This window comes from Danaus plexippus, chromosome 5, assembly GCF_018135715.1.
Source record: "Danaus plexippus chromosome 5, MEX_DaPlex, whole genome shotgun sequence".
In the NCBI taxonomy this organism is placed as follows: domain Eukaryota; kingdom Metazoa; phylum Arthropoda; class Insecta; order Lepidoptera; family Nymphalidae; genus Danaus; species Danaus plexippus.
In genome coordinates this window covers 8425653-8437958 of record NC_083539.1, presented here as the reverse complement: position 1 = coordinate 8437958, position 12306 = coordinate 8425653, and the positions used below count along the sequence as shown (strand labels likewise).

Genomic DNA, 12306 nt, shown 5'->3' with positions numbered 1-12306 from the left:
CTGTTATAAATAGCATTACCTAAATAATGAATAATATTTGCTGTGTCAATATTTAAAATAATTTGCTTTATCTTTTTAAATATTTTTTTTTATTCATTTATTTATATAAAGGTTAATTTGTACCTCTATATATATATATATATTGTCTGATGTTGATATTTTTGTAAATTTATAAATATTTTTTTTTTAAAGTTAATGAAGTGGAACTTCTTATCCGACTTCCAACAAGGTTGCTTTAAACGTTTTACGCTGAGAAAGCGAGAAAGATATACAAATGTAGACAGTAGGAGAGAGAAGGAGAGAGTCGGTAGATTCCAAGCACACGCGCATAGTATTCTTTCTATGCAGCGAAGTAAACAGCGAGCGTCGTGAGACTAGCTGAAACACGTACTTGTTGATCTATATTAAAATTAATAAATATTTATAACACTTATATATTTTTTAGTTTGATTTCATACACATATAATTTAACGGCAGTATTTTATTTTCAAATTGACAATTATTATTTAATATAAATATTAAAGCTTACAATTACGAAGCGTCTCTTCTTCCGCGAGGAGGATCTCCACGCACATTTTTTTTAAATATATATTACCTTTGATCATAACTATAAAATATAATAGATACTTAGGTATAACAAGATTTCGTTCATTCAACAACTCTCCTATAACACCTATTCAAGTAGCCCATGATAGTTCTGACCGAGTTCAAGTACTCGGCCAGGGTCACCTTCAAGCAGACTTCTAATTGCTTCTCACAGCTGATGATCTGATCGAACAGCTCCGACATAGCCTCGAGCTTCAGCAGCATCAGCCTTTGGAAGGCAATATGATAGTTGTCTCTTTGGATCTGCACAGACAAAAAAAAGGAATAACGTTACTGTTACTGGCAATACAATTGAAGCCGTCATTTTAATTTAACGTTTCATTGAATAATTTAATGTCGATTAATAGTTTTTTTTTTCCTTTAAATAAGTTATTTTCATTAACTTTAAAATAAGATCCAACACTTAATATGAATACTATTGCCTGACATAATCTATGACACAGTCATCGACTGCCGCGTCGTCTTTAGGACTCTCCGCTTCGCATTGTTTTATTATATATCTGTAGCTTTTCCGCCATTTTTTTATCTGAAAATACATAACACGGTTAATTTAAGATATAAATATAGTGAACTTCTATTTTAGAAATATTATATAATTAAATAATAATTTAGTGCAAAGTGAACGCGGTCATAGCTACATACATCTTCAAGAACATGTTATACATTAATCATAGACGTTGATGTAGTTTTGAGATCAGAAGTTATTATTACTCCTATATGTTTAAAAGTTAATTTCATAATGAGTTTTGAACGTGTGCTTGTTTACCTCCCTCTCCATCTGGACAACCGAGTGTTTCTTCTTATTTTTGTTCGCGTTGGCGTCCTTCAGGCACTCCGCCTCGTTTGTCAAATACATTGTCTGAGCGTCGTCTATTTCATTTCGATGCAATTTAATACACTCGTTCCACTATTTTTTTCGAAAGTTTTTTTTAGTACTGCTTTTGAATATAATATACGTATTTTAAAATTTAATTAATAGTTTCAAATAAATAAAAGACTCTTTCTGGGTTTTGCGGAAGTTATAACGTTTATTATGTTATGTTATGTTATTTTTCTTAGTATTCAGACTTATATTTTCAATAAAGTACTATTTGAATGGAAGTAACATTACTGTAATTATAAACACGTGTAAATAAAACGCACAGAAGTGATATAATCAATAACATGCACGTATGTATATACATATATATATATTTCTTCGAAAATAAAAACGTTAGATTAATCTACCAGCTGATTGAATGTCAGAAAAACTGTCCTACAATATGACAAAGACATAAATAATACACCCAAACACGGTCAGTTCAAGAGATTAATGGAATTGTTACCTTGGCATTGGCCTTAATGATCATGAAGCTGTGTTCCCTGTGTCTCGCCATGTCGAGTCTGTATTGAGACGTGATGTTGACTAGCTGGAGCTGAAACTCCTCGGACCACCTTCTCATCAGGACGCGATCACTCTTGTCCAGGTCGTGGGAGGCGTTGATGTAGTTGACGTACGTGTTGAGAACAGATTCACTCGTATTACGTGGTTTCTGTGTTATGATATTCATTTATTTCTTAATTGTGTTTGTTAAAATTTATCTCAATGACTGTATTGTCTCGAATCACGATGACTTCATGTAACTATAGTTGTAACAGGAATCCATTCAGCTTTATTATGTCAAAGTACACTTTAGTTCTCTGAAGTTTTAGCATTATAAATGGTCGATAGTCAAATACGGTGTCATTAATGTTATAGTTACCTCACATAGTGCTTCTGACATCAAAACACAAAGGAAACAAAGATTGAGAAACATTATTATACTGTATAGTTAAATCCGCGATGCATTCGTAAGCGCCCGATGTTACAGTGATCTGAGGACTTAAAATGTAGTGTGCTCACTCAGTGTACCGATGGCAAAAAAATAACGGAAACGAATAAATTACTAACAAAACAGTCATTCACTGATAGAAGGTCAAAATTGACCTAAAAAAGGTTCCATAGTGATATGCAAGTACTAGTACAAAGATATCGTGATTAAATTATAAATAAAAGCTTATATATATAAAAAATCACAGATAATATATTGTTTGTTTTAAACATAAAAATATCGATTAAATCGAAATGAAGGAAACTATAGAATGTTATACTAAATGAATTCTTTAATTATTTTTATAAAAAAATAATCACGTCATATGCTGTCTGTACATGAACTAGTCTTATAGATAACCTCAGCTTATGACATGTAAACAATTCATAGCCGTTATAAACAAACTGGCGGAAAATAAAAGGAAATGTTCTACAAAAGAAATTTTATTTACAAATGTAACATGGATATAGTGTTAATTATAATAATTAATTAAAAATGATTGTACTTTTTAACTAAATGTTATTGAATGAGTTCAGTTATCACAGAGACTTGGAAGCTGACGACGACAGTGACGATTAAAATGATAGTTCAGGGAAGAACGGCTGGAGACCGGAGACACCTCCGCATGGCGGACCCTCGAAGTGATAGTTCAGGCTCACGGGGATATGGATCGTCATCCCCGCCATACACATCTCAAGCCTTTCCCCAAAAAAGACTTTTTCTAGACTAGATTTAGTATTTTTTTTTTTTTATTTATTTCACATCTCATATATTCTGTAAAATAATCTGCCTAACTATAAATAAATACATTTGTATAGAATACTGATTAAAATCATTTGATTAAGTTGAATTAGTTTCTACGAAACTATTCTGGGACCGTTGATTTGAGAATATTGTTAATAAAATTTTTGGTAAAAATCAATTTTTACGAACGCGATCGGTTCTAATATTAGATTATAATCACAAACGACATCATTCGTAGCTTAATAATAAATCGAGTCATGGCAGCCGACTTCCTTACAATAATAAAACTTACCTAACAATAAATATCTAACATATGGCAACTTTTAAACGATATCATTTCAGTTTGTACTTATATAACGGCAACCGATGAAACGAGCTTAGTATGTGATGTCTAACGTCCAAATTAGTAGTATGAGGTTTGTTTCATAGTACTCGTTTGTTTAGTACGCGACAGATGACTTTTTGGACTTTTTATTGTATTGTATCAATTCTTCTAGATGACGATCTCCTCTGTTTAGCAGGTCGTGTTCTTGACGCACGTGTCCACAGCCGCCGCAGCTCTCTCGGCCCGGACGCGTGCTATCTTCTTTAAATGAGCTAGTTTCCTTCTATTGTGTATGATCAAATCTCTGTATGTCTTCTTCGTGTGTGCGATGTCTTCCTTCACCCTGTTCATCTCTATCTGAGCCAGACGACACCATCGTAAAGGTCTCGGAGTTTTCTGTAACATAACCTACATACATTACTTTAAGTACTAATGTCTACATTTTATACATTTTAAATTTAAACCTCGCTTGTTCTAGTGAGTTTCTAAGCATGTGTTAATTTAAACTCACGTCGCACGACACTCCGCAGTCTTTGTTAACCTTTCCGCATCTCCGGAGGTAATCTTCGCTCTGTAACAACGACACATTGAGAGTGATTTTACTGTATTCCGTCTCGTATTAGGACAAAGAAAAGCCTCACCCAGAGATAAGTGACGACCAAATATACATGTATAAATATAATAAATATTCAACCTTATTGAGATGCATTCTCATAACAATCATCTGCCCCAGGAGGTACTTGTGATGGTTCTCTCCACTGAACAGGGCGCCGCGGTGAGCGTCGTTCTGAGCCTTCTCGATAACCTTGTCGAACTCATCGCGACACGAACGAGACTGCCGGGTAAAGAAAAGACTCATGATTAAGGGTTTAGATGCACTTACACTAAACAAGCTCTCATCAGATTACTGCTCGTTTGATCGTTCGGCAGTTTACCATTTTTTGCTAAATTTGTCCTTTGGAGGGTAGTCCAAGAGCTGTGCTGATGACAGATGTAGTCCAAAGGTCATGGAAATAACTTATCAGCTTATTAAATGCTGCTTCTCCTATTTTATAGTCTTGGCACATTTTTTTATTATTTCAAAGAGAGTTTAAATTCATTTGACATTAACAGATTATTTTTGCCTATTTTGCTAGTTTTTATTTAGCTTGCGTGTATGTAAAAAAACTTAATTTTGTGTCTGATATCTTCAACCAATCGATATGAAATTTTGTATACAGGTTTAATTTGTATGATAAAGGTTGGTAAGACATGTGACGCTATCCTAGATCTAATATGGCAGAACGCCCGAACAAGCAAACTAGGAATATCTAATACACTTCTATATTATCCTACATGTATATAAAGAGGTGTTCACGAAAATAACAGCAAAACTATTGGTTTTTCCTGCTTTTACTCTATTAGTATGTTCTCACAGGGATCGCAATCAAAGTATTTTTTCGTGTCATATTTTTAACATTAAAGGGGTCGTAATCGGAAGAATATTGCATAAAATGTAAAAATACCATCACTACATCTGTTTGCGTCCATGCCAACATTTTATTATATGTGATCTGTTGACGACTGCCAGTGTCTGTTTCACGTAAACATGTTCCAAACCGACTGAACTAATTGTGGTGACGTCAAACGCATCGCGGCCACCGCGTCACTGTCAAGGCGACGCGCGCCGTGACGATACGTCGGCTAACAGAAGCTCAAACAGACCCCAGTAATATATAAGCAATAAATCAATACACACCGTGCATTAAGTTGCACAAAAAACGAGTAATCGATTGGAAATTAATTACAACCAATTACTCCATGCTTAAATCGCACGGACTAAGGGTAAATTCAAAAGCAACGAGTCTTAACGTCAACGATTTAAACGTTACATTAGTTTGAAGAGACTCGCGGTCGGAAGGATAAGAATGTCGTCGACCGATTTTCACCAATTTAGTAAACCTGTCGTCTGAGGTAATTCGACTGACACTCGGATAATAAATATTACAAAAAAAAATAGGTCATAAATTTAGAATCAAGCGTTTATGTAATCACGGATAGGTAATTTCTCAACTACAGTTTTGTTTTAGCACCGCTACCGTGCAAATCGCGCCGCACTCCTCAAATATCAGTCGACATGACGTTACTTTGGCAACGCTGGCTGTCGGTGAAGCGATAAATACATCCGTATGCTATATATTACCTTAAAACAGTTGTTACCTCGTTTCCTCAGTAATAATATGATTTATAGAGCACTCAATACGAGGCCAAGTAAACACACGGACAAAAAGATTCACTCTGTATTGTTGTTTATAGCGAGGCTCGTAAAAATATGCATCAAGTTAACGCAAGGTCTGTTTTAATTGCGTGAAAAGCTAAAACATGTGTATTCTTTAATTTCAATTAGATAAAAACAAACGTATGTTATAACTCGACAGATATTTTTAGGTTGTTTATTTATGATGACGTAATAATATTTTGAATGACTTAAGGTATGCCCAAGTTCATATTCAGTCAGTTCTATAAACATCATTGTAATGATCATTATGTTTGTGATGAAGTCCGACTAATCGAAAGATTAAATGAGTTATTATTGATAGCTCCAACATTTATTGATTACTAGTTATTTGATGGACAATGTTTACGTCATCTGTTATACAAATAGCTATATTTAATAACTATTCTTCTGTTTTTATTTAAATTGTCACATAAGCGGAACTTTATTTGAAATTATGTGACATTATTTAACGTAGAAATAGGTACGCCCGTGCCATTGTGAGACAGAGTGTTTTAAGAATTTTATTTGATGATATTTATTTAAAAAAGATTTATATTCTAGTCTCTAGAGTAACTCGCAGGTGAATTGTTGTATTTTATGTCGCCTTGAGTTTCCTAAGTGTTACTTTGAGAGTGCGGTATAATTTAAGTGAATTTAAATGTAACAATGAATAAACACGTAACGATCTCATTACCTTTTCATTAATATTATGAATAAAAAATAAATATACACCGGTGTTAAGGATAAGGCGTAATTATTTCGTAATGAACTTGAATATGTTATGGAAAAAGACACGTTTTATTATATTTTACTTAAATGAATTTAAGTGACTTTTTTGTTACTTAAATTTACCGTTTCTCTGTAAATAAAACTGATAGGTAAATAACATGTTCCTTATTAACTCTTACTTAGTTTTAATACTAATTGAAATTGTCATATTATTATATATCGAGTGCCGATGTAACCCACATCGATTGAGTTAATAGGGATCATAAAAAAATATTATAATTTTAACTACATAACGATACAGTGAAGCCAAATAAAAAGACAGTATTCCTTAAGCATTATACTATCAACTAGCAATGTGACAGCAAATATATTGACATATTTCCTGATCGAAGGAAATTCTAAGATGACAGCCCCGTTAGGATTGACATAAGGATGCGGTTCATTAAATGTGATAATGATTCCATAGCAGATGTTACTATGACTCAATACTACGCATTTTTAACTTAAGAGACAGGTGATGCGAGGCATTCATCGCAGAACGTATTCAATATGAAAACAGAATCGTCTCTAAAGATTTCGAAGATCAGTTCTCGCTATTAAAGAACATAGCAATGCTTTTAGTGCTCCCGTGATAACGGAAATGTATTTCCAGGGAAATGTTATCTAATAGAGTTTGAAGATATCAATATTTGAAAGCCTTTATTGCTGTTTAATGTCAGAGGGATGCAGTTATAAAGTGCACTAATTGTTCTATAAAATGTTCCCCGAATCTGTTTGATCTGAGCCTTGACTTAGTTGGATTAGGTATGCAATTTACCAAATGGATTGTCAAAATTACATTTGGCAACGTCGCTTCAGTGATAATTTTAATGTCTTAGAGACGTTTACAACATAATATTAAACCGACAATATTAAATTTAAACCACGACTATATGCAACGCTCGAATATCCTTACTGTATTGTTTTATTAAAAAACTTCGTACGCTCAGTTTGTAGTTACTGAATTATATACGTTTATTGTACATACATACGTACTGGTCCGTGTGCATGTTTGTTGTTGTTACCGTATCTATTAACAGCCGCAGCTGTGCATCACTAGCTATGATCTACGTGTAGTCAGGGATATCTCCGTGTTTGTTTTCAAACAACACTAGTCCCTATATCTTGGATTTGCTCTCGATTAATTAGATTCGTAATGGATCTCATTACATTCAACTCCGTCCAGCTGTGTTTACAAAACGAATATGTGGTATATATAAATAACTATTCAAGCATCTCTCATTTACGTTATTTTATAAGTTTAGTAAGTCAACTTATTGACGGCTGAATTGGTTCTTAGCACTCGTTTATTATAAAATTTAAAATAGTTGTTGTTTTAATATTTTAATAACTGTGTATTACAAATATGTAATCCTAAAACAAACCTATGATTAAAAGTTTCATTAAAGTATGTTTATGAGATAAATTTCTTGTAAAAGATAAACGAACCTATCCATCCATCTATGTATGTATATATTTATGTTTGTATGTTTGTATGTATTTGAACCGCAAATCAGTACTGTCTATAACTCACAGCTCGGTCTAAGACTCTGGTTTTCATGTCATTGATGGTGTCCTTGGTGAGTCCTGTGATGTTTCTGATGAAAGCCTTAACATCAGCGGCTGCCTGGCTGGTGTACTCCATATATAGCAGCAGAGCGTCGTCTTTGACCTTCTCCAGCTCTTGCAGCAGTTCCGGCGTATAATTCTTCTTCACTTCCAAGTTTTCGTGGTGTGACACGTCCAAGTATATCGTAGCTGCGGGCTGTGAGAACACAATGAATGAAAGAGAACCAAAAATAACTTGAGATGTTTGCTATGCTTTATCAGGACTTGTTTTATTATAGGTATATATTTATGTAATACAAAGACTCATATAATTCAATGAAATAAATATTTATTATCGGTACTATAACATTTATTTATTTAAAAAATCTATATAAAATATATAAAGAGATAACAGGCAAATCATCGGTTAAAACCTATTAGAAGAATAAAATATTCAAATATTATAATTGTAAGTCAACGTGCTTTCATCGTCTTTCACTCGACATAGCTTTATGATTATCATGTAGTTGTAACGTCAGTGTAAATCTATTTTTATCTAACATGAACCTTGGCACGCAGAACTTGACCCGCCGCGTTTATGAATCGTAGCTTAGCGTTTGTTTATCATTTCGTATTTTCAATGTGCAACAACATTGAAATTTAAAATCATCAGCTCAAAGGAATCCTCTAGCTATGTTTATAGCTTGAAAATAAAGATTAATGAGGCCTTTTATTAGAGAGCGGACTGTTTTAAGCTGTTGTAATATAAAGTTTGTTTTATCTGTGTACGCACGTCATCACCGAACTGTCAACGTCAAACTCTCTTAATTGATAACTATTATAATTTTATATTTTCTTTTTCATTTTTATTCTCTATAATTTTTCACTCGAATTTTATCCGTCATGGTGATGTGTTTTTGTAATTTTTCGATGCTAAACAAATTTGTAAAACAATAACTAAATCGAAATACCTACATTATTGTTTACACTCTTATTAAACAGTTTAACCTCGAGTTTAACAAGATTATTTGAACATAAAATCTTAATATTTAGTTTTCTCCGCGACAATATATTAATATTAGCAATAAAATAGTTTTACGATGTCCACTGCTGTACCGAGGTCGGATGTCGCGGATTCATGCTACTTTTAAAAACCGGTAAAATTTCTGTTACTAATATATATATAAATATTTATTTATTTAGAATATAGCATTCATATACACATTGGATATGCTAATGTTATAGTGTTTCGGTTTAATATGAAATAACTTATTTATTTGTCTTTTTGAAACTTAGGTTAGAATTAATAGATGAGAAAATAAAATAGAATCTTTAGAATATTTTTCTGTCTAACATGGTATTTGATTAAAATCAATTAAGAAAAAAATATGATTTGAGAACAAGAGGACGTTTGGGCTTTTGATAATGAATAAAAATAATGCAGTTGGCTGGTTCATCATCATGATGTATAGCTTCTCCAGCTTCACTTACCCAATCTTCAACGAGCGGTGGTAATACTCTGGAGATAACCTATATCATGATCTCTTATCCACATCAAGATGAATTAACCTTGTAGCACAAACCAAACTAATTTATCATGATTTTCAAATACAATCGAATATAAAACAATCTATAAGCTGAACGCTATTTAATTGTAAATTTTATTGGTTAAGAATACACTTGAACTAAAGACAGAGAAAATATGTTGTATTTGTATGAACCTATAGTATTTAAATTTATTATAATTAATATATAAATATTGTAATGTTAAACTCATCGTAATATGTAGATCAAGGACGAGATGTGTTTGTTTGTTTGTTACATTATTTACGCATACCTTCAATACAACCTACGTATGACACTATCCACTATAATCGTTCACGCCAATATATGCCTTATAACCCAACAATAAGAATGGTTACTGTATGTTCGTTTTGTGTTATCTGTCTTATGCATTGGAATTTGTTATCGCATAGTAAAGAAAATACTTCTATAGCTATAGAACACATAAATATTTTTTTTACTTCAGTTAGTCAAACTGTAGAACATTAACTAAATATATTATCGTTTTTAACTAATAAAGACTGTGTTAACTCATGTGTAACCAAGTATTTGAATTTGAGTTCATCGTTAACCTCGTGTTCACGTCTCTACTGGATGCGTTCATCTTAATAAAATCCTATCTATAATCCACATTTTTTAAAATAACATTTCCATTATTTAAATTAAGAACGAAATTAACATGAGCTGACAATATTTATAATGGCGTCGAAAAAGACATTTAAATTTCAAAAAAATAGCAAAAAGGTTTTGAGTTATATCAATAATATGTGAAATTAAAAAAGTTAAATTAAGAAGATTATCTATGGATTGAGGAACGAATACTGTTTAATTTCTATATTAAATATATTTATCTTTACGTGTCCACAGTACGGTGACATTGAAAACAGTAGTCGTATTACAACTGACAACACAAGACGCGACGTCTACAAGCTTACCGCGTGTTTTCACGGAGCTTTTATAGTTCCTCCATCGTAATTGTTCACACATGATGGTATCAAAGCATGAATCACAAACTCCAAACGATGTGTAAGAAGTGTAAAGCCCCAACCTCTAGTCAAGGCACGGTCCGTGTGAACTCAAACAAGCTTACTTATATGCTAAGATTATCGCGACTGCACATTTGCATGAACCTATGGTTTAAGGATGTACTACTATTAATATTTTACATGTTTTCAAGTAATGACACTATCAAAATAACCGAAATTTAATATAATAAATCGTTCCGTATATATCTGTTAAACATAGATTCATTTGATTATATATTTTGGTATTTAAATAAAAGCTACATTATTTTCAGCTAAATAAAAAAAAACATAGGATGAGTTTATGCAACTTCTTATTGGTTCTAGGCAATTTAAATTTTCCCTCTATTTAATATTACTAAGGATTATGCGTCTTAAAATTTTAATTAAAAAAAATATATTTTATTTTGTTTTATATTATGGGATAGTCCACATAAAATATTATTTAATCTCTAATATGTATGGAATTTAGCTGTGATGTGGTCTTTGATATTTTGTAAATTATTTCATTATTTTAAGGATTTTGACTGCGATTTTATTTGCTTACTGATAATAATTGGTTTTTATTTTTATTTTGTGTATACATTTTTATTCACGTTAATTCCTTTTTTTTACACACTTATATTTCTGTCACCATATGTTATTACAATGGTTGTCCAAGTACAGCCCAAATCTCAAATACTTTTAGTTATGTTCTGAAGAGTTACTAAAGTAAATAAAATTATTGACATATGTATAGTTTTTTTTTTATGAATTGGCAAGAGCGTTTTATTAAAACTTTTAACAAATGATTACACAAGTGCAGGGCGATTTCAAAATAAATTACCAATTTTTTTTTTTGGTCAATATCTATCATGTCAACGGAAATATATTATTATAACTGAATGCAACGTCGAAGATTATTTTTGACATTAAAATAACTATTTTATGGATAGTTATAGTCACATATTAAAAGTATATAATGTTTCGATTATTTTATTAATGTAGTAAATTGTAACGTAATAAAATAATATCAAAACATTTATAATATAAAAAATATTAAATAAATAATTGAACTGACCTGTGTTGCGCGCGAGACGGCCGCGCATGCGCACATCGCGATTACCACGAAGCGGGCGGCCATGTTGCACGCCCGGGTTGCACTGCTAACCGCTGACTGCCGGAGTTGTCTCTTGTTTGATATCTCTGGGACTGTTAGTCTTAGACTGTTTGAATATTGCACGGACTAGTCTAGGTAGTATATAATATTATGCAGTGTTATGTCGACTCGTTTGATGCTGCTGTGCTGGTGATGTGATTCATGTACGGTGGTACTGTGAATATACTTTGCTATAACTTTTTTACGAAAAATATTATCGTGAGTTTCTAGTTTCTAAAGCGCCTGGAGCGTATTATGGTTCTCAAGGGTTTGTATTCCACTTGTATCATCAGCGATATCATATTACAACAGCTGATAACGAACACTGAATTCTTATATTGATTGTTTATGTATTGGTAATATTCTATTTCCTTTAACGTTAAGTATCTAAGATTGCATATTAACATTTAAACACTGTACCTACAATAATATGAATACAATAAGTATTAAGTATGTCATACACCTAGGTAATTTCTACATTATGT

The 12306-nt window shown here is 32.2% G+C and overlaps 2 protein-coding genes across 4 annotated transcripts; both read right to left on the bottom strand.

The window, feature by feature from the left end:
• Positions 1-466: 466 nt before the first annotated feature.
• On the bottom strand, positions 467-2539 carry LOC116769326 (uncharacterized). 2 transcript variants are annotated; one of them, XM_032660393.2, is made up of 5 exons: positions 2349-2524; positions 1932-2138; positions 1373-1513; positions 1034-1132; positions 467-849 (listed from the first exon to the last, which is right to left on the bottom strand). In XM_032660393.2, exons 1-5 carry the CDS (start codon positions 2400-2402, stop codon positions 649-651), a joined length of 702 nt encoding a protein of 233 aa, XP_032516284.2. In that variant the 5' UTR covers positions 2403-2524; the 3' UTR covers positions 467-648. The 2 variants fall into 2 exon arrangements, with proteins under 2 accessions (XP_032516284.2, XP_032516285.2); XM_032660394.2 differs by having other exon boundaries at positions 752-849; positions 1029-1132; positions 2349-2539.
• A 344-nt stretch (positions 2540-2883) lies between these two features.
• On the bottom strand, positions 2884-11912 carry LOC116769207 (uncharacterized). Of its 2 annotated transcripts, none has more exons than XM_032660244.2 (5): positions 11744-11912; positions 8085-8315; positions 4220-4360; positions 4037-4096; positions 2884-3933 (listed from the first exon to the last, which is right to left on the bottom strand). In XM_032660244.2, exons 1-5 carry the CDS (start codon positions 11804-11806, stop codon positions 3715-3717), a joined length of 714 nt encoding a protein of 237 aa, XP_032516135.2. In that variant the 5' UTR covers positions 11807-11912; the 3' UTR covers positions 2884-3714. The 2 variants fall into 2 exon arrangements, with proteins under 2 accessions (XP_032516135.2, XP_032516136.2); XM_032660245.2 differs by having other exon boundaries at positions 2884-3921.
• Positions 11913-12306: the final 394 nt, after the last annotated feature.

Bases quoted from the DNA above. Each gene is read 5' to 3' on its own strand.
- LOC116769326 (XM_032660393.2), bottom strand. From the start codon at position 2,402: ATGTTTCTCAATCTTTGTTTCCTTTGTGTTTTGATGTCAGAAGCACTA. The intron at 1,514-1,931 runs GTAACAATTCCA...CGAAAAAAATAG, and splicing joins TCATTAAGGCCAATGCCAAG to TGGAACGAGTGTATTAAATT. The intron at 850-1,033 runs GTCAGGCAATAG...TTGTCTGTGCAG, and splicing joins ATGACTGTGTCATAGATTAT to ATCCAAAGAGACAACTATCA.
- LOC116769207 (XM_032660244.2), bottom strand. From the start codon at position 11,806: ATGGCCGCCCGCTTCGTGGTAATCGCGATGTGCGCATGCGCGGCCGTC. The intron at 4,361-8,084 runs GTGAGTTATAGA...TTTACCCGGCAG, and splicing joins CCAGAGTCTTAGACCGAGCT to TCTCGTTCGTGTCGCGATGA. The intron at 4,097-4,219 runs GTTGAATATTTA...TCGTTGTTACAG, and splicing joins TGAGAATGCATCTCAATAAG to AGCGAAGATTACCTCCGGAG.